The sequence below is a fragment of the Phaenicophaeus curvirostris genome, chromosome Z (genome assembly GCF_032191515.1).
Source record: "Phaenicophaeus curvirostris isolate KB17595 chromosome Z, BPBGC_Pcur_1.0, whole genome shotgun sequence".
NCBI lineage: Eukaryota > Metazoa > Chordata > Aves > Cuculiformes > Cuculidae > Phaenicophaeus > Phaenicophaeus curvirostris.
In genome coordinates, this window is record NC_091431.1 from 26,543,713 (window position 1) to 26,565,826 (window position 22,114).

Consider the following 22,114-nt stretch of genomic DNA (forward strand, 5'->3'; position numbering starts at 1 on the left):
CAGGTTGGATGGGGCCGTGGGCAGCCTGGTCCGCTGGGAGGTGTCCCTGCCCATGGCAGGAGGGCTGGAACTGGATGATCTTTAATGTCCCTTCCAACCCAAAGTATTCCATGATTCGATGTCAGCTGCATGCAGACCCACATATTAGAGAAATTATTGTCTTGCCTCGCTTCTGAAAATATCGGAAGGCAGGCCCCCAGCCGGCCCCCGCGCCTCCCCTCCCCTCCCCTTCCCCCGCCCGCCGAACCTCGCGAGGCTTCCCGCGCGCGCCCGCCGCGCCGCCGTGTCCTTTAAGAGCGGGGCCGCGCCGCTCCTCTCGCGATACCCGCGCGCCGCGCCGCGCTGAGGCGGGCCGGGGGTGGGGCTGCCCCTGCGCCGTGCGGGCCCCGCCGGAAGTTAAAATGTGCGATGGTGCTGCAGGTAAGCGTCGGCCGCCCGCCTGCCGGGCGATCCGCGGCTCGCTCGCGGGGACCCGAAGGGACGGCAGGTGCGGAAGCTGCGAGGCGCCGCAGTGTCCCTGTGCCGCGGGCCTCGGGCAGCAGAGCCCGGGTGTTGGGGTCTGGGGAACAGTGTGATGTGTGACCGTCGCGCAGGGTGGGGGATGATGTGGTTAAGAGCTGCCCTGCGGAGGAGGCCTTGGGGGTGCTGGTCAATGAGAAGCTCGACGTGAGCGGGCAGTGTGCGCTCGCAGCCCAGAAGGCCGACCGTGTCCTGGGCTGCTTCAAGAGAAGTGTGGCCAGCAGGTGAAGGGAGGTGATTCTGCCTCTCTGTTCCCTTCTTGTTAGACCTCATCTAGAGTCCTGTGTCCTGTTCTGGAGTCATCAACATCAGAAAGATATGGAGCTGTTGGGATGAGGCCAGAGGAGGGCTAGAAGGATGATCCAAGAGCAGGAGCACATTCCGTATGAGCACAGGCTGGGAGATGGGCTTGTTCAGCCTGGAGAAGAGAAGGCTCCAAGGAGATCTTATAGTGACCTTCCTGTGCCTGAAGGAGCTGCAAGAAAGCCGGCTTTCTTGCTGGCTTGTGATAGGACTAAGAGCAGTGGGTATAAACTGGAGAGGGACAGATTTAGACTAGACGCAAGGATGAATTTCCTTACCATGAGGGTGGTGAGGCGCTGGCACAGGTTGCCCAGGGAAGCTGTGGCTGCCCCATCCCTGGAGGTGTTCAAGGCCAGGTTGGATGGGGCCTTGGGCAGCCTGATCTAGTGGGAGGTGTCCCTGCCCATGGCATGGGGGTTGGAACCAGGTGATCTTTAAGGTCCCTTCCAGCCAATACTATTCTATGATTCTACAGTCTGGAAGTGCTCCATGAGTGAACTGTTGTTAAAATTGATTCTTTTTATCAGGAACATCTGAGGGTTTTTTTGTGGGAGAAGCGTAAACATGGTTAAGTGAGCTCAAAATATCTAGAAGACAACATTTTTGGATTTTGAACTTATTTAACAACTTTGTAGTTAAGCTTTGCAATTTAAGAAAGGGCAATACATTTGGATCCTTGAATTTTGCTTTTGCAGTCATTTATCAGAGAAAAAAAAACAAAACTGCGCTCTACAATAAGTGGTCAAACCTCAATAGTTACAAAGTGTTCATGGTACTTGCCCAGTTACTTGGCAGAGGAGTAGTTGTTGAAATTAGATGGTGTGTGATGGTAGTCCATTTGTGGCATGGTTTAGAACAGTTGTATATAATGGCAGGGTTTTTTTTCTGGGATAAAAAGGTTAAGTATAGGCAACCATCTTAAATATCAGCTTTCTTCATTGATGGCAAGTGTACTGTAACCATGCTAGGGAGCCATGCCAGATAATGCTCTTCATTTTTAAGAGGGTATTCTAAATGAATTATAGTTCTGGGTCAAAACCCAAGAAACTAGTGAATCATGCTACCTAAACTAGCAATACTTACTTTGGCTTATACTGCATTATTGTAGCAATGGAGGGCTTAATACCATTGCTGTACTTTCCTTGCCCTGTGTTTCATTCCTTGTTCTCACTGGGTTTGCAGTTTAATAATACTGTTGTCCAATGTGATTTATTCCACTTCAGACCTGGAACACTAATTATGACAAGGCATATGCAACTCAAGTAAATGCTTGGCTTAAAGCAAAGGCACTGTCATCTTAATTTGTAAGTTTAACTTGAGAGCCTCTAATCTAATGTTACGTGTCACTTCAGATATCACTGTACAGCAAAGTAATTACGAAAATGGTCTGTCTTATTTTAAAGTTGTTTTGCATATTCAACAGGGTGTTATATGTAGCTGGTTTCATTTTTTCGGTATTGCTTCTTGATTTTGAGAAATTACTCAAAGACAGGTGCAACTGGGGAGTTCATCTGCGCATATTTTGCTTGGATTTGAGCATGTGAAACAGTACGAATGCCTTAAACTTTAAGGGATTAGTTGCATGTAATTTGTTTAGCGTGCTGTGCTCTTCACCCTTGGCCTCAAAAGATACGTTTGAGATTCAGGGCTCTGAGAAGGTCAGTGGGAATGGCTGAGGGTATGGAGCAACTTACATATGGGTCACAGAGTTTAGAGTTAAATATATCAAGGATGATGGGGGGCATTACGAATGAGATCTGCAAAATGATGTGGTTTCTGATCTTCTTAGTGTAAGAATTAGTGAGCCATCAGTTCTGGTTGTGGTATCAAAGTTCATAGCAGGAAAAGCTTGTCAGGCGTTAGAGAGCAAACCTGTGAAATTATAGTCAGAAGGCAATGCAAGAAATCTGTGTATGTTGAAGGCAGAATGGAGCTACTTGAAGGAGAGAGGTCTGCTGGTGTTTGCAAAACAGACAAACCACACTTGTCTTGGGAAATCTGTCACTAAAACAATACTTAAGGGCAACGAACTTTAGAAGAGAGGCATTCTGTGTGCTTGTGCTGTTTTTATCATTGCCTGGATGTCAGCTTATGGCCACATGCAGAATAATGGGCTACATGGATGGTTTTGCTTTGTTTTAGTATACTAATTAATTTTTTAAAATTAAGTGTAATTATCATTGATCTAACTACTATGTGGCGGAGAATAATCCTGTAAGCACACAATTCCGGGACCTCAGGAACTAGTGAGAAGAACCTGTTCTTCTCCGTGAGTTTTTCACAATGACATATAAAAACGAGGGAAGGTGAAGTTTCTTGCCTTCAGGACTGCACCTTTTCTTGCTTCTGAAAAGTTGACAAAAATCCAGACAGATGTTCTACCACTGATCATAGTAACAAAGTACAAGTACTCTGATGCAAGATTCTCTCTTGCTCCTTCCCATAAAAACCCAAAGGTGCCTCTCACTGCTGCTGATAATGACCTTCTCAGATGTAGCAAAACTTGTTCCAACAAATAGGTGAGAAACAATGGAAGTTCTGAAATGAATCATGTATGTTCCTCTTTGTTTTAGGATGACTTGTCAGGGGAAGTTTGGAAGTTTTTTTCACAAACAAAAAAGGCCAACACTTCCTCAGTTCAGATTTGGATAACTTTTGTGTGCAACTGTTATTTACTAGGTCTTTCTGCTTTTACTATGAAGAGTGAAGGCCTCATTTTTAATGATAGACACATTTTGTTGCATTGTTCATTTTCAGTATTATATGGATTCTTTGGATTCTAATGCACTGCTGTTCTTACTTTCCTCTTTCTCTGTTAGCAGCATATGTATCAGTTAGAAATTATCTTTGTGCACGTAAAGCTGAGATAGATGAAAATTAAGCAGTTCAGTCATCACTGTTGTTTGTGTTTTATGTGCTGTGTTAAGGCCATAGTGAGACCACATAGAAGAATAGATTTTAACGTGTCCAGATGGGACAGCTATGTAAGCAGTTTACTGAGAAATTAGGTACTTTGGTGACCAGTATGGGGAAATGGTATGCTTCTAAGAGTTTATAAGTATGCTTCTGCTGTCTCTAAACATAAGAGGTTTTTACCTGTTACAGAGTGTTAGGAGAAATGTGATGTTTCTGTGTGTGATTGTATTTATAAAACAATATACTGACTCTGCAGTACTGCATTCAGGTGGATCAGAAGCTTGCCTAATGTAGACGGCCTTTTTGACAAGATCATGTAATCTGTAATTGGACACTAAACCTGCAGGCAACAGCATATTGATGTTTGTGTTAAGCCACTGTGGAATAACATGCTGTATAAGGTTATGGGGTTTGTGATATTTTTGTCTGTAGCCTTTCAGATATTTATAAAATAGCAGCACTTCAGTGAATTTTAGTTTAATAATTAGTATTCTAATTCTAGTGCTACCTTCAGTAAGCTCTTAAGTTTTATGCATTTTGTCATATAAATTTATATCCAATGTTTATTTGTGTGATAGAATTAAATACTTTGTACAAATGGCCAGTTTATAACCTATGTATGTTTGGGGTTTTTTTATAGATTGGCATATTGGGGAGAAATGCCTTGCCTCTTCTCTTGAAAATGGGAAACTTCGTGAAGGAACAGGATACTCTGTTGAAAAGGAAAAGAATGGAAAATCATTTGCTGTTGTATCATTGTTGGAGTCCAAAGAAAGGAATATACCAATAACTGAACCTTGTAGAGCTGAAGCCTGTAGAAGACCCTGGAAAAGCTTAAAATTTGCTGATGGTGATGTGGAAAAGCCTTATTTTCCTGACAAAAATCTTCCATCAACTGCAGTTGCTTTTAAATTATCTGACAGTGGAGATTTTATCCCATATACGATTAACAGATACCTGCGTGATTATCAAAGGGAAGGAGTCCAATTTCTGTATAGACACTATGCTAATAAAAGAGGATGTATTCTTGGAGATGACATGGGCCTTGGGAAGACAATACAGGTATTCTTTTTTATTGTTATGTTGAGAGAATAGATAAGCTTTTTTGGCAGTGTGCTTTCTGTGAGTTAAAAATTTTTTTAAAAAGTAATGTGTTTAGGTAATGCCATCTCAATGGAACTAAACCTTCCCTTTTTATTGTGGAAATTAGGAGGCAAGACATCACCATCTAGGACAGCACTTAGAGCCAATTGCCATTGCTGTACTTAAGGTTCACTTCTGACAGGCCGCAAAACTGGGCTGTGGCCCGTTTTAGTGTAAGCACAGGCAGTTATGGTAGTTCAAATGTTGGTCTTCATTTCATCTTGAATGTACTTGGAGGATTGCTACCTCTGCATCAGGAAAGTAATTTGCAGTGGAGTATTCTGAAACTACTTACAGCTCTTGTCTGACTGTAGCTCTTTAAATGTCTTTTTCCTTTTTTTCCACATGCTTATTCCCATCTCTGGAAAATTCCCATCTCTGCTTAGGTGTTCCATGTTATTTTTTTCCTTGGTTTGCTGATAGGACAAAGTAGAGGTGGATTTTTCCATTATCACAGAATCACTAGGTTGGAAAAGACCCCCAGGATCATAAAGTCCAACTATACCTATAAACCACTAAAACCATGCTCCTCAGCACCCCATCCACCCGTCCCTTAAACACCTCCAGGGAAGGTGACTCAACCACCTCCCTGGGCAGCCTGTTCCAGTGCCCAATGACCCTTTCTGTGAAAAATTTTTTCCTAATGTCCAGCCTAAACCTTCCCTGGAGGAGCTTGAGGCCATTTCCTCTTGTCCTGTCCCCTGTCACTTGGGAGAAGAGGCCAGCTCCCTCCTCTCCACAACCTCCTTTCAGGTAGTTGTAGAGAGCAATGAGATCTCCCCTCAGCCTCCTCTTCTCCAGGCTAAACTACCCCAGCTCCCTCAGCCGTTCCTCATAAGGCCTGTTCTCCAGCCCCCTCACCAGCTTTGTTGCTCTTCTCTGGACTCTCTCCAGAGCCTCAACATCCTTCTTATGGTGAGGGGCCCAGAACTGAACACAGTATTCGAGGAACGGTCTCACCAGTGCCAAGTACAGAGGGAGAATAACCTCCCTGGACCTGCTGGTCACACCGTTTCTGATCCAAGCCATTGGCCTTCTTGGCCACCTGGGCACACTGCTGGCTCATATTCAGTCGCTGTCAACCAACACCCCCAGGTCCTTCTCCTCCAGGCAGCTTTCCAGCCAGACTTCTCCTAGTCTGTAGCACTGCATAGGGTTGTTGTGCCCCAAGTGCAGGACCCGGCATTTGGCCTTGTTAAACCTCATGCTATTGGACTCAGCCCAGTGGTCCAGCCTGTTCAGATCCCTTTGCAGAGCCTCCCTACCCTCTAGCAGATCAACACTCCCACCCAGCATAGTGTCCTCTGCAAAGTTGCTAAGGGTGCCCTCAATGCCTTCATCCAGGTCATTGATAAAGGCATTGAACAGGGCTGGACCCAGCACTGAGCCCTGGGGAACCCCACTTGTCACTGGCCTCCAGCTGGATTTCACACCATTTCCCACCACTCTCTGGGCCCAGCCATCCAACCAGTTTTCCACCCAGGAGAGTGTGCGCCTGTCCAGTCCAGAGGCTGACAGTTTCCGAAGCAGAATGCTGTGAGAAACTGTGTCAAAGGCTTTACTGAAGTCCAGGAAGATACATCCACAGCCTTTCCCCCATCCAGTAGTTGAGTCACTTTGTCATAGAAGGTGACAAGGTTAGTTTGGCAAGACCTGCCTTTTGTGAACCCATGTTGACTGGGCCTGATCACCTGGTTCTCTTGCATGTGCTTCATGATAGCACTCAAGATCACCTGCTCCATGACTTTCCCTGGCACTGATGTCAGACTGACAGGCCTCTAATTCCCTCGGTCCTCCCTGCAACCCTTCTTGTAGATGGGCACAACATCAGCCAGTGAAGCGGAACTTCCCCAGTCTTCCAGGACTTTTGGAGGATGGTGGAAAGGGGTTTGGCAAGCACATCTGCCAGCTCCCTCAATACTCTTGGATGGAATCCATCTGGCCCCATGGACTCTAGTCAGGCAAGCAAGTCTCTTAACTACCTCTTCTTGAATCATGGCAGCTTTGTTCTGCTCCTCTAACTCCTGGATATGTACACACAGGGAACAACTGTCCTTAATATTAAAGACTGAGACAAAGAAGGCATTAAGTACCTCAGTCTTGTCCTCATCCTTTGTCACAGTTGTTCCATTTGCATCTAACAGGGAGTGAATATTCTCCCTGGTCCTCCGATTTTTTGTTATCTTTCACAGACTTGGCCAATCTGCGTTCTAGTTGGGCTTTAGCCTTCATGATTTTTCCTCTGCACAATCTCACTTCCTCCCTGTACTCCACACAAGATGCCTGTACCTTCTTCCACAGTTCATAGACATTCCTCTTTTTTAATGTCCCTCAAGATCTCCCTGCTCAACCAAGCTGGTTTGTTTTTTGGTTTGTTTTTTTTTCCCTGCCAGCTCCTTTTCTAGAACATGGGGATGGCTTGCTCCTGAGCTGCTAGGATTTCCTTTTTGAGGAGTACCCAGCCCTCATGGGTTCCCTTGCCCTTAAGGACTGTCTCCCATGGGACTTTTATCAATCAGCCTTCTGAACAGTCTGAAGTCTGCTCTCTGGAAGTTTAATGTGACTGCTCTGCTAATCCTCCTCCTCGCCTAACCTAGAATTGAAAATTCTGCCATCTCATGATCGCTTTGTTCCATGCATCCTTCAACCATCACATTCCCCACAAGGCCTTCTCTGTTCATGAGCAGCAGGTCCAGGAGGGCGCCTTCACTTGTTGGTTCACTCACCAATTTTGTGAGGAAGTTGTCTTCCACACACTCCCGGAACCTCCTAGACTGCTTCCTTTCTGCCATATTGTTCTTCCAGCAGGCATCTGGAAGATTTAAGTCTCCCACAAGATCAAGAGCTAGTGATCTTGAGACTACTCCCAGTTGTTTGTAGAAGAGCTCTTCAGCTTCTTGTCTGGATGGTCTGTAACAGGCTCCCATCACAATATCTGCCTTCTTCTGGGCTCCTCTAATTTTAACCCACGGGCACTGAATCCCATCATCACCATAATCGAGGTCGAGGGTATCAAAGCACTCTCTAACGTAGAGGGCTACCCCACCACCTCTCCTACTCTCATTATGCTCTGAGCTGGTGTGGCCCGATTTATTAATTTATTTTATTAAAATTAGGATTGTTTTATGTTTGAAAACTTTCTTTAATCTGTCTGGTTTTAAGTTAGCAGCTTGAATGTTATGTTGGCTCGTCTTTGTTCCCCTCTTTTTTTCTCCCTCCATGTGTCAAGTACAAGCTCATTCACTCATTGGCAAATTCTGGCTGTAGTGTCCCTTGCCTTTCTATTTAGTAAGTCTGCAGATGCCCATCACTGCAACAAAGTATTGTTCTGTAGCAAGCTTGAGGAGGGAAGTGAGTAAACTAAACTGCTACAGCTTCTCTGGCTGCATTGAGTATTTTGTAGCTGCTGCTGATCTGCGAACAGATGTTTATTAAGACTAAACCGCAACCATTTACCTTTCATTTTACTTAAGTTTAGCCATATTTCTTGTCCATGGCACCTTAAGAATTCTGTAGTTATGGAAGTTTGTTTCTGCTGAGAGCTGCAAGTATCTGATTTCATGTAGTAAGAAGTATCTATATAAGGTAGCAGCAAACTAGGGGCAGGGAAAGAGGGCATTGGGTTGTCTTGCTTCTCTCTTGTGTTTTTTTGAATCTTGTAACAGTATCTGTAATGACTTGGTCATGTTTATCACATAGTGACAGTGTGTTCTTTTGTTGAATTCACGTCTGATGGTTATTGCTTTTAGTTAGTGTCAAGTTTGCAGAAGAAAGAAGTTTTGAAGAATATCTTGTGTATTTTTTATGAAACACAGTATTGATGTGTTTCAGGTTCAGTATGGGAGAGACAGTTGGACGGATATGAATTATGATTTAACTGGTTTAGAAAAGATTAGTATGTCTGAAAGAAGAAATATTAAACATAATCAAGTAGCAAGTAAGTGATTTAGCCTCATAGAAACTCTGTCTTATTTCTCAGTTGGCTGAACCTTATTATTTCCAAACTATAGATTGATTTATGAGATGAAGATTTTTCTAGGAAACTTGCATTTTATTGTTCTTTGTACTCCTGAACTGATCTTTGCTTAAAGGGCCTGACCACATAGCTCTTCTGTTTCAAGCTGATGGTGAAGTGGGGGCAAGTAGAATAATGTTGTTTATTAACATGATTAAAGTAAGTTTAAGCTTCCTGCTAAGGCCTTTAGGTTGCTTTTTGCTTTATCTGGAAGAGCCAGGAGTTTCTCAGCAGTGTTGCCCTTTTGCAACCTTTCATAATTGTTGCAAAGTCGTGATGCTTAATTCTTCCAAAAATGTAGGATCACACATGGAGATTTTATGTTGAGCTGAATTTTATTGTTCTTCTTGAAAAGATTAGAAAAAAAATTAGGGTCATAAAACAAGTGCAAACTTGCTGTCTGTCTTGGCCTCGGTTTATATTAAAATGTTATATATAAAAATGTGTGGTTTTCTTTTCTCTACATATCTCTTTCCTGCCCCATATATGATTGGTTTCCTTTCTCTTCTGCTCATCTACCTTTACTTTTCTTGAGTATATTTCCTGCATTTCTGTACTTCTGGCTGGTTCTTTTCCCTGCATTGTTGGAGGGAGAAAACTGGAAATTTCTTCTTCTTTTTTTTTTTTTGGGCAGATAAACAGGTGACAGTTTTATCTCTGTCCTGCTATCAGCAGCTGATTAGCAGCTGCAAAAGGAAGCTACTGGAGCTGGTTGCTCAGGGTAAAGGGAGCCTGTTGAATTTTCAAAAGAAGGGCATCTCTCTGGTGCTTCTTTTTCTTGCTGCTGCTCACCCCCATGAGTACCAAGCAGGTTTTACAGATTTGGATGTTTTGGCCAGGTATCTCTGTGCTTCCTTCCTGTTTTGGATTACCAAGGGAGCAGCTTGGAGTAGCCTATGCTTGGATGTTTGTCCTCACTCTAGTGTATTATAGTAAGTGCCTTGTCATAATCAAAGGGAAATCACTTTGACTGTTATGAGGCAAGTGAGAGAATATAGACCCAAATACAACAGAAAGAACTGGTTTTGAAGTTAGCAACTAGAATTGGAAGGAACATAGAGAAAATATATTAATTAAAATCTGACCTCTAGCTTAAAACTCTTCTTCCTTTTGTAGAAGCAGTGTCAGGCATATAGTTAGCAAGTATCTCTTCCTTCTGTTTTCTCATCTATGTTTCAAGTGTCCTAAAAATGGAAGAAAACCTCATCTCTAGTTTTTGCTGGCTCATTCATAATCTCTTCTGTGGTTTTGAGACTTCTCCACTCAGACTGAAAAAAGAGAGTAAAATAGAGGAATTAATTGCTCTTATCAGGATTTCAGTATTCTCCAAGGGAAGGCATTTATATTTTAAATTGATTTAAAACAAACAACCCCCCTAAAGAAAAAACTCAATCCAAACTACCTTTTTAAATCCCATACAGGATTTTGTCCTAAATGTTTATTTTCAATTGTACTTATTAATTTTTGCTTTGCTTTTTGTACATAATTACTGAGAGTTGTTTTCTTTCTCAAGGTAATTTCATTTTTGGCTGCGGTGTTGCATAAAAAGGGGACACGTGAAGATATTGAAAATAACATGCCAGAATTTTTGCTGAAGAAAATGAAAAAAGAATCAAAGTGCGGCACCAAGAAGGTATAGTTGTTAATAATACAAGCTTAAGGATGTTAGTAGAAGGCAATACTCAGGTTTTTTTGTTTGTTTGCTTTAGGAGTTTAAGTATATTAATTTTTAATACTCAGTTGCTTTGATAGATTGAGGCTTCATGACCTTCCTAAAAGTGTGAGGGAAGCTTTCAGTTTCCCAGACTGCATTATCTAGCTGTTGCTGTTTAATCTGTTAACCTTGTTGATCTGCACTAACACAAAACACTTGGAAATAACTGGATAAAATTTGTAGTTAGAGTAGTTTGGAAAGCTCTTGTCAGCAGGTAGAAAAATAGTTTTGTGTGATTGTGTTTTTAAAGTGCAAATAGATGTGGAATAGGTGGAATGGGTCCAGAGGAAGGCTGTTAAGACGATCAGAGGGCTGGAGCACCTCTGCTATGAGGACAGGCTGAGAGAGCTGGGGTTGTTCAGCCTGGAGAAGAGAAGGCTCCTGAGGAACCTTATCCAGCCTTCCTGTACCTGAAGGGGGCCTACAAGGAAGCTGGGGGGGGACTTTTTACAAGAGCATGTAGCAATAGGACAAGGGGGAATGGTTTTAAATTGAAAGGGAGAGGATTTAGATTAGATATAAGGAGGAACTTCCTCACTCTGAGGATGGTGAGGCACTGTAACAGGTTGCCCAGGGTGGTTGTGTATGTCCCTTCCCTGGAAGTGTTCCAGGACAGGTTGGATGGGGCCTTGGGCAGCCTGATCTAGTGAGAGGTGTCCCTGCCCATGGTAAGTGAGTTGGAACTGGATGACCTTCTAGGTCTCTTCCAGCCCAAACCATTCTGTGGTTCTATGTATGACTATATTAATGTGATATTTAAATAATTAAGGCAAATGCATGTGTTTGGAAAAATTTATTCCTAATATTCTTGTGACCTCATGTACTGTCTTGGATGGCTGTCATAGTGTCAGAAGCCTGACTCATAATCTAGGTAATCAAATACAGCAAATAGTTAACAGGCAGAATCGTTTTATGACATTAACTATGAATAATGGATACAGGTTTCTCAGGAAGGACAGGCAGAGAAGAATATGTGAAGGGATGTCACTTCATGTGGATACAATCAGGAAATCATCTGACTGGGAATAAGAGAAGAAGAATTTCACTTTGAGAACAACTAAGTATTTGAACAGGTCATAGAGAGTGGTTGTGGACCACCTAATAATCTCTGGGGGTTTTGAATAGTAGGGAAAGCCCTAACTGTCTGAATTTAGTGTTGCCCCTAGTTTGACTAGATAAAAGAAAGTAAGTTGGACTAGAAACTTCCTGAGATCACTTCCTATCTCATTGATTGCATTATTCTATGATCTTAAATGAGTTGTATGAGCTGTCTTAAGTTTTTAAGCCTTTTTTGGGGTTTTCTGTATTGAAGTCATATATTGACTTGTGGATGGAAGGGTGCTGTTTACACTCTTCATCCTTTTGTTTTCTCCATCTGTGAAACATTTTATGGTACACAGATACAGATACTATAACAAAGCAAAGCAGTAGTATCTTGTGTCTTATTGCAGTTGTTAGAGTATAATTTGATTAAGTAGCACTACTTTTGTAGCTGTTCTAGTATTACTGTATCTTTCTTTTGTACTATTTACATATTCTGAGTAAACTTAGTACTTTAGAAGTCATATTGACTCTTCAGGTATTTTCTATACTTTGAAGTGACAGAATTGAGAAATTTGAACTATAAGACAGTGAAATAAATCTCAATATTTTGTCTTTCCTTAATGAGAAGGTGTTATATTGTGTTTTTTTCTCATTATACTCTAACAGCTATTTGTGTTCAGACTTTCCTTATAGTGGCCCCTCTTTCAGTGCTGTACAACTGGAAGGATGAGTTAGACACATGGGGGCACTTTAAAGTCTGTGTCTTACATGGCAGTAAAAAGGATGATGACTTGAGTCGCATCAAGCAAGGAAAATATGAAGTTGCCCTCACAACATATGAGGTACTTCGTCTGTACTTGGATGAATTTAACAGGTAATGATTTTAATGTATTATTTTTTTTTAAACACAGAATTTTAAATAAGTTTGCATTATTCTTTGCTAGTACTTATTCTTTCTGTGTAATGTATTTACTGTTCAATCTAATGAATCATTGTGTTGAAGAGGAAAATCTCATTTAACTATAATTTACTCTATACTGTCTTTGTAGTCGGATGCTTGGGAGAAGTTTCAGTAGTTTTCACAAAGCTAGTTTTTGCTGTTTATCCGTTCATTAAGTGGTCTCTAAAAGGTGTAAAAATTGCTTGCCTGAAAACCAGTGGTAGCTGAAAGGTACACAGAAGTTGCATCTGTCTTCTAGTATAGTGTAAGAAGAAAAATATCTGGATTTTTTTGCAGATGTTCAAAAGGTATTTTCCTTGTTATTTGCACTTTTCACCAGCTTGATGGAATTCTTGAGACCTAAAGTTTTTGGGATATCAGATGTGTATATGTGCCTCTGTGTGTAGTTTTAAATACCTGATGAGCTCAGCAGAATCAAAGTCTTTGTGACTGCAGATTGTTTTAGAAATCCTACTTTAGTTTCTCCATAGCTGTCAATATCTTCAGACTAGGAGTATTGCCTTTTCTTTGGCTGTGTTCAGGTGTACTTTGCCTCTCATCTGATCCTCAGGGTCCTCCTTCCTTACTTCATCTTGGAAGTAGGTTATAAGTTGCATGAGTAGCTGGTAGTAGCAACCTGCCCTTAGCAGCTGGTGGTGTCAGTGGCTCTGCAAATCTTGTTGGTTTAGGTGTAGGGAAAGGTCCAGCCCTAGCGAGTGTTCTGTGTTTTGGTGATAGCTGTCCAGAACACATCAGATCTGTCTGTACTCAAGTCTGAAAAAGTAGTGCATATAGGAGAAGACTTCTTTAGTCCTCAGTCTCGGTCATTGAATAGACAGTGGTCAGGAAATAGATGCATGTGTGGAGCAGATCTGATGTGTGAGTGACTGCTTGTGAATACGTTACTTCAGCATACAGATATACGAAACTTTCTGTGGGTCATGTAGTCAAATGGGTGAGTCTCTGGTCTTGACACCAGAAGAAGTTATATGCCTTTCTTAGCTGGAATGATGGATTGACCTCAAAACCTGGTCTTAAATATCTGATTATCACTAATAAGAATATGTAGTCTCTGTTGTGCATGTAAATCAATCACCGTAACGAGAGATGAAGTTGAATGAGCTAGATACTGTCATCTCTTAGACTCAGAAGCTCCAATTTTTAGCAGATTTTAGAAATATAAGACACTCTGATGTAGATGAGTTTATTTAGCAGGCATCAAAACCACCACAAGATAAGCCTTCAAATTAGTAAACTAAATGCAGCTTGGTCAGGAGATAGGTTTCTTTCTAAACATGTCTGTTAGAGCTTTTTGCTGTTTGAAGTATCATCAAAGGGGATATGATTTTGTTCTGAAATAATCATTTATATATATATAAAGCGATCTCAAAGTTAATAAATCTTTCTAGCGACTTCATGGCTTGAATTAATATCACAGTATGCAGGTTGTTTGACCTCCAAGTTATGCTTGAACTGGCTGCAAAATGTCTTTCATTCCCTGCTTCTAGAGATGTTCCTTCTAATCACAAAACGTTAAAACTCCTCTACCTTATTGATACCATATAGATATTAAAAAAATTGAGTGATACTTTAATGTAGAAAGCCATGCAGATTGAAATGCTTTCAGTCTGCTTCTACTTACACTGGATAACTTCTGTTGGAAAAATGAAGCACATCTGTTAAGCATGTTTCAGAAAAATGAAATAAATCTGTTAAGGTGAATTATTGCATCTTGCTTATAAGTGTAATTGGTGCTGCTGCGATATGCTGGATTAATTGCTTTAGAGATTGAAAGCTGCTTTTTTTCACAGTAAGCATTTGATAATTTCTTTGGCTCTGTCATTTAGCCATTACACTTAAACATGGCAACTGAATTTACTAAACAAACAGAGTATAAGGTAACTTAGTAGTATACCACAATGTGAAACAGGAAAACCAAAAAGTAATGGGTGGCTTATAGTAATCACAGCTAGGTGTGTGGCTGTCTTCACTTAGTATGTGTATGTGGGATGACAGGACAAGTAGTTTGAGTTAATACAATATTTCTTGTTCATCTGCAGTGTAGAATGGTCAGCTGTGATAGTGGATGAAGCACATAGAATCAAGAATCCGAAGGCTCAAATAACTCAAACTTTGAAGTCATTAACATGTCATGTTCGCATAGGTCTTACTGGAACCATTCTTCAAAACAATATGAAGGAACTTTGGTGTGTTATGGACTGGTAAATAAAATATCTGTTTTTATTATTTGAAACACCTCTATGTTAACCATGCAGTGGGACTGGGATAGGGCTGGATGGTTTGGACCTGTCTGTGTAAAAAAACAACAAACCACAACCCACTCCCCCAAACCTCAAGTGTCTTGTGAGAGTGTATGTTTTTCTATAGCTTGATTGATGGTATTTACTTTTTAGTAAGTCTGCTATTTAGTAAATTGTAATAACTGCATATCCTGATTTTGATAAAACCAGTAAAAATAGAAAACATGACTGCTCTTCCAATTTATTTTTCTGAACAGTGGTAGCCTTGTAGTTTAGAGGTTCTATGTATTTGTGATGTCTCTTATTCTGCTGAACTTTAGTTTTTTCTGGAGATGGCAATCCTTTCCTAAGGGGACTCTCTTAACATTTGATGATCGCAGTAAGTAAATGAAAAATAGCTTGTCTGGAAGTAGTATATGTTTCTATTTATACACAACTCTTATAAATGCTCTAGTGATTATTAATTTAAGATCTCTTTGTGTTAGCCAGATAAAATTTATGCTATGCTTTTAGTTAATACAAAAGGATAGACTGCCTTGCCGTAAGGAAAAGGCTGTGACGACTCCGCACCCACAGCCCGCATCTCCCCACACCCTTGTGTTTTTCACTAGGGCTGTACCAGGACTTTTGGGTAGCAGACTACAGTTCAAGAAGAAGTTTTCTGATCCAGTTGAGCATGGCCAGAGGCACACTGCAACTAAAAGAGAGCTCGCAACAGGTCGTAAGGCCATGGTGAAGCTAGCAAGAAAAATGTCTGCCTGGTTTCTGAGACGTACCAAAGCGCTTATCAGTGATCAGTTGCCAAAAAAGGAAGACCGAGTAAGAGCACCTGCACATTTCAAATACAGTGCTAATTAATATCTCTCTCTCTTTTTTTTTTTTTTTGGTTGATATTTTTCTCCTTCATCATGCCTTTGGTTCACAGTTTGCTTTCAGACTTATGAAGCTAAGAAGAACTCAGAGCCTTGGAAGAAAATACATGTGCCATAGTGTGCTTTGTTCACATAGTTACTATGATTGCATGTTGAAATGGAGTTAATCAAGCATAAAAATGCTCAACTTGACTTCTGGCTAGTGATTTACACATCTATTTTAACATCTATTTTATATGCATTTTTATATTTATCTGTGTAAACTCAACACAGTAAATCTCTTGAAACTCTGTGCAGGACTTCTGAATTTGCAGCTTGACATTTTGTATATAGAACAGCGTGCTTTTCTTTAACTCCCTCATTTTCAATTACTAAATAAAAGAAAACCTTCAAACTTAAAGGTATTTGATAGTTCGTAATCCTGTTAATCTAATGGCATTGTAAACATACAAAGTGACGATACTTATGACTATAGGTAAGAGTTCTGATAAATTCTTATTGGATATTTGTGCTTTCTTTCTAAGTACAACTAAATACATTAGTTTGCAGATGGCTTTGTTTTCAAAACTTGGTATTTATTTTTCATCCTCAGTGTATAATATGTAATCTAAACTGTCTTCTGAAGGAAAGATTAACACAAACATTAGTCAGTTGCTTTTCTAAACCTTGTAGTTTTTATTCTTTTCATTCTCTGATTAATGTGAGTATATGTTCAAATTACTGTTGTATTATTATAGCTCAGCATGGTGTTGCTGTTGTCTGGGTGGCCTAGGTTAAGGAATGATCCTGGAATTTCTATCTCCTGCTGCCTAAGACTAAAGATGTCATGGAGATGCTGCCCATGGTCTCTAAGAAGAAGGATAAGAGTTCTGGCCATAGCGCTGTGTAGATCTTTGCCTTCTCATTGCTTATTCTGTTTATCCTGTCTGTGATAGTGCCTTACAACCACTAGTACCTAAAATGTAGAAAGAAATGGTAAATCAAGCAACTGGCAAAGGAGAGGGGAATCCTTAATTTCAATTATACATTTATTTCTCTCGCTTTTCCCTTTTCCTCCTATCCCTCGACAAAAGCCATACTGAAAGGTTTATAGAAACCTGATAGCAGGATGTTGTAGTTTGATATTGATACTCTGTGGAATTTTGGGAGGGGATAACATAGCTATACATAAATTTTGGATACAATTTCATACTGTTAAGATGTCAAGATCCAGTTTTTTTTTCATTTAGTGGTAGAATAACTTCATTTAAAAATTTGAGCAAATACTACTTTTTTTTCTACTTTATATGCAATGTTTTATGTTTTTGATGCAGAGCTTTTTACTCTTCATTGTATGCTGTGCATAACTGGGGGTTCTTTCTCTTTGGCAGATGGTATATTGTTCCCTGACCGAATTCCAGAAAGCGGTGTACCAGGCTGTGCTACAGACAGAGGATGTAAGCTTAGTATTGCGAGCAGGAGAGTCCTGTAGCTGCAACAGTGGCCGTAAAAGGAAGAGCTGTTGTTACAAAGTAAGAACTTACACTCTATGGATTTTAGAACATAGCTTTTCTGCTTTGTGTGGTAGGTGGATTTTCCCAAGAGAGACTGCCAATGAAGAACTAGTTGAAATGGTTATGTGTTTGTAGGCCATCTGTTTGGGAAATCCTGCCTGAAAATGGGTGGTTGCATCGTAAACATGATGGAGTTAGGCACTTTGGGATTACAGCAATGTATGCCCTGAGCAGGTGGTTCTTATTTATGCAGTAAATTCTGGGTTTGTTGTGTTAATAAGTGTGCCTGTGAAGCGATTGATGTTGGCAAGGCTATTGTGTTGGGATGTTCAGTATGTCATGTGCCTCAGGCTGCAAAGAAGCTGCAAATCAGAGGTATCTTGGACCTAGCAGGTTATACGGACTTTGCTTGTGTTGTAACTGCAGTTGGACTGTGTCTTTCTGTGCCACTAAATATGTGCTTTGCTTTGCCTTGCTGAATTCACAAAGGGCATTAGGCTGGCCTGCAATTACTTAAGTGCTCTTGTAGACTGTCTTATTCCAAAGTTAAACATGAAATTCAGTAACTTGAGAAAGGGAAGGAAAATTAATATTGGTCTAATCAGCCAACCATAACCAGAAAAATAGCTGATGCTGTTGCTGCTGCTGCACTGTAGAATGTTTGAAGTTGCTTGAATTATGTTACTTGAGATGTTTATAAAACTTTATACATTACTGTTACAGAAAAAAAGTAAAGTTAGCAGCTGTAGGGTAAGAAGTCATTCAAACAGCTCTGGTTTGATTTACATTTAAATCAGTTGTGAAGTTATGGTCTCTGTGTCTACCGAGTAATTTCTGTAGATATCTGAAATGTTTAGCAAACTGTGAGCAGAGCTGTAGGGTTTTTCCCTTTTTGAGGCTGTGTTTTCTAGCCACAAGGTTGCAAAGGTGAGGGGAAAAAAGTGCTGCGTTTTTGTTAGAAATACATTATGCATCTCTTTGGGATCATTTGTAATGCTACTTAGAATTGCTAATGCATTAAACTCTAAGAACAGCACTTTTGATTATTTCTTATTTCCAGGAGTATTTTTTGCATAAGCCTTTTTTTCATAGGTAAACACTCACGGTGAAACAATTAAGTCATTGTGCTTCAGTTACTTGACAATCCTACAGAAGGTTGCAAATCACGCTGCACTCCTACAGACGGACAACACTACTAAGCAGCAGGTTAGTTTCCAGAAGTATCTAAAAGTTACTTGTGGAAAATGGGTTGAAAACTCTTGAATGAAAATTGCTACTGGCATCCTTTTTAAATCTTAACTAACTGAAATCAAGATGTTTTGGAAAACTTGTTTTCCATTTAGTAATTTAGAATGTAGCCCTTTTTTAATTGATAGGTGTTGCACAACTGTATGTTTATTTAGTTGATGCATATCTGAAAATATAGGGTGAAAATAAGGGTTACAGAAACGTAATTTTTAATGATTTCTAATAATACCATTTCTGACAAGTGCCTAGTAAGAGGAATATCTTTGTGCACATAAATAAATTGGTAACAAGGAATTAGAATGTGGTGTTTTTTTCTTCTGGTACGTTATATTTAAAGTTGAGCTTCTTTAAACAATGAGAAATATGTTTTAGTAGGAAATGCTCAACTCAATAACGGTATCAGTTTGTATTGTTACTGTGGCAAGTAACCTACAAAAGCCACAGAAGGCAGAACTTTTAAAAACAGTTTTAAGTGATTCTTAAGATCCAAAAATGAGCAAAGGGATTTTGGAATGTTACCACTTCCTCTCAAAAGTCACAAGGGAGTGGAAATGAGAAAGTCCTAAGTAATTTTGTGAAGTTTTTTTCCATTAAAGCAGTTTTGCTTTTTAGAAAATGTAACATGTAGTGTTCAAGGTCTTGTGCACAGTAAATACCCAAACATTTTCAGTGCTGGCTTTTTTAATATTGTGTATATAGTTGTTGTAATAAAATTTGAGAGTTTAAATAACCACTGAAATAATAATATTTATATATTATCTTTATATACAATATATTTATTTATCAATATTTATCAATATTTAATAAATTAATACTTATTAATATTTAATAAATTAATATTTATTACTATTTTAAATATATTTATATATGTTTTATATATTATATATATTTTTATATACAGTACTTTGAGACTTTCTTTTACAGCATGCATAGTTATTAACCTCTCCAAAATCTACAGAAGAAGCTGATATCTTGTAGTATTTCTCACCTTGAATACTGAAGTCTATCAGACATGTTATTCTGAGGTGAGAGATAAGATCTTTTGTGCTTCTCTGGAAAAGCAATTCAAGTTCAGAGATACCTAAATTCTAGCAAGAGAGCTTTAATGTGGCTTTTGAAGAGTTATGTGCAAATCACTTTTTTTGTGTTATCAGTGGGACTGTATTGACACATAATTCCAGAGGGTCAATAGAAATGCTGGTACACAACTGTTAGCTAACACAAACTTCAAGCCAACAGTGTTCTTGAGACTGACAATTCTGGCCAGGCTTATTGCAGTCTCTACCCAGGAGAAGAAATTTTGGGCTTCTCTTACACTAGTAACTAGAATCTGTGGTTTCAGATTATGATCATCTTTCTTTTTTAAATGAAGCAAACCAAAACACGTGAGAGGTATTTTATGCAACACTTCTGTAGTGAGCTGAATAAAAACACAACTCTTTGTTTGAGTTACTTTGTCAGATTACTTGTTTCAATATCTTTAACTCCTTGTGTGGCTTACTGGTACCCCAATGTAGCTCTAACATCCATTCAGGCTTTCTGCTTTTCTTCCAGGAAGCACATATCAAGCGGGTGTGTAACCAGGTATTTTCCAGTTTTCCAGATTTCATGCAGTTAAGCAAAGATGCAGCCTTTGAAACAATTTCAGATCCAAAGTACAGTGGAAAAATGAAGGTAAACCTTTTCTTTAGAGAAGAAATAATGAATAGTAACAGATCTGCAGCTGTAGCATACAGATATAAGAAAATTTTCACTTAATAGTTGTGGTTTTTTAATCATTTTGTTTTAAGGTGGTGGTACCCCAGGGCAGATCTTCTGTCTTGGATTGGGGTGCCTCTGGGCAAAGACTGGATAAGAATGAGCTACAATGCTTAAGATATTCTAAGATGCTAGCTTCACATATTTCGTGATGATCATGGAAATCTTGCAATCAAGGGGGCTGATCCATAAAACCCTTGATTCATTGGCAGTCAGAAATCTTTTGGGGGAGGGAAAGAACAAAACAAATGCCTTATGGGCTTAATGATTTGTGTACACCTTCAGTAGTAGTTCCAGTCCCTCAAAAAGCGCGTATTAGGTCTTGAAAAGGATCAGAGAAGTGCCACGAAGGTGACCAGTGCTGTGGGACAGAAGCACCCAAGTAGGCTTAAGACTCTCCAGCCTGGAGAAAATGTCTCAGGATAAATATGAGAGGGGGCCATCATGAGTAGCACGAAACTGATGAAGAGGTACTGAGGGCCCTTTTTTTAACCTTTTGAACACCTCATGAAGCTAATGGGAAGCAGGCTGAACAAAATAAATATGTTAAGTGTAAACCTGTGAAACTTCTTACCTCAGAAACTGGTTTCAGAGAGGAACAGGATGAATAACTGAAAAAGATATCTAATGTGGCTAATTAAAAAGAAAACCATATTGGTCTTCCTGAGCTGAGAGTAACTGAAGAGTGAGAAGCTGTGCAGAATGGAGTATACTATATTTTTGTGGTTTTTCTAAACCTGGATACCCATAGCTGCTGGTTGGGACTAGTGGCTAGGCTACATTTTTTGTAATGGATGTTTATCATTTTATTGGTTTGCTATTATGCAAGCAATTTCTTTTTCTGTTATTACATGCATGTGAGAGGTTTGCATATTACCTTTGCTAAATAGACTTCATTATCTCATAAGAGTCAACTTTGTTGTAAAATTAGCTACTGGCAAATATTAAAATACATACCTGTAAAAACTAAGTCCATGATCTTCAGCGGTGCTATGAAGCCCTTTTATTGGTTAAAACTAATTTTCCTGTCTCTAGAAAGTTTTCTCTTGAGGCTGTTGCATACTTTACTACAGCACTGTCTTGTGACATTTTCATTATGTGCTTTTTGACACACTAGTGTACAACAGAGTAAGCAAAAATGCCTGAGTTAAGGCAGAGGTTCCAATGTTGTGTGCCTTTAAAGACTGAAGCTCACAGACCTGGCTGCTAGAGGGCTGGCTGCTGTTCCAAAATGTGGCCATAAGTACCTTCTCAGGGTTACAGCTGACTGACTGTGTGGGTTGGGTATAACCTTGGGTGGTAGCAGTAGGGCTATTGTGCTTGTGTGCAGTGGCCTTGGGTGGTAAGGAAGAAGATTCTGCCATATTGCAGTGCTGGAGTAAGAGCATAACAAAGGTGGCAAGAGAGCAGAAGGTGTGATCTTTTTAAATATACTAAGCTTATGCTGATGGCTTGGTACCGATGAGATCTCAGGCAGGTTGAATGTGCTTTTGATACTGAGGGATCCACCTGGTTAGAAGAATCAGCCTCTGAGCTACCAGCAGAAAAGTCCTTGTGCAGTTTAAATTTCTGGTTAAATTGATCAAACGTAGGTAGAATCATAGAATAGTTTGAGTTGGAAGGAACCTTTGAGGGTCATGTAGTCCAGCCAAAAGTAGAACAAGGTAAGAAATATGTGGTTAAAAGTAATGAGCTACTAGCATAGTGATTATTCCTGTGTTGTACTTTGTTGTTTGGGTTTTTTTAAATTCTTAGTGGGTAATCAAACGCTCATCTTCATTCTGTCTCACCGGAGACTCCTCATTTGTTCTTTATATTTATTTTTTTATCTTTTGGCTTGTTACCAGACTGTACTGATCAATATTCCTATATTTCAAGATATTTTTTA

At 39.8% G+C, this 22,114-nt stretch overlaps 1 protein-coding gene across 1 annotated transcript in view; it reads left to right on the forward strand.

Moving 5' to 3' along the window:
• The first annotated feature begins 408 nt into the window (after positions 1-408).
• ERCC6L2 (ERCC excision repair 6 like 2) overlaps positions 409-22,114 on the forward strand; it is a 57,439-nt gene continuing 35,733 nt past the window's right edge. The window contains exons 1-9 of the mRNA XM_069881155.1: positions 409-487; positions 4,379-4,800; positions 10,410-10,529; positions 12,335-12,528; positions 14,655-14,816; positions 15,467-15,674; positions 17,098-17,238; positions 18,313-18,426; positions 20,023-20,142. Coding sequence (XP_069737256.1) covers positions 409-487; positions 4,379-4,800; positions 10,410-10,529; positions 12,335-12,528; positions 14,655-14,816; positions 15,467-15,674; positions 17,098-17,238; positions 18,313-18,426; positions 20,023-20,142 — 1,560 coding nt within the window. The remainder of the gene's footprint in view (positions 488-4,378; positions 4,801-10,409; positions 10,530-12,334; positions 12,529-14,654; positions 14,817-15,466; positions 15,675-17,097; positions 17,239-18,312; positions 18,427-20,022; positions 20,143-22,114) is intronic.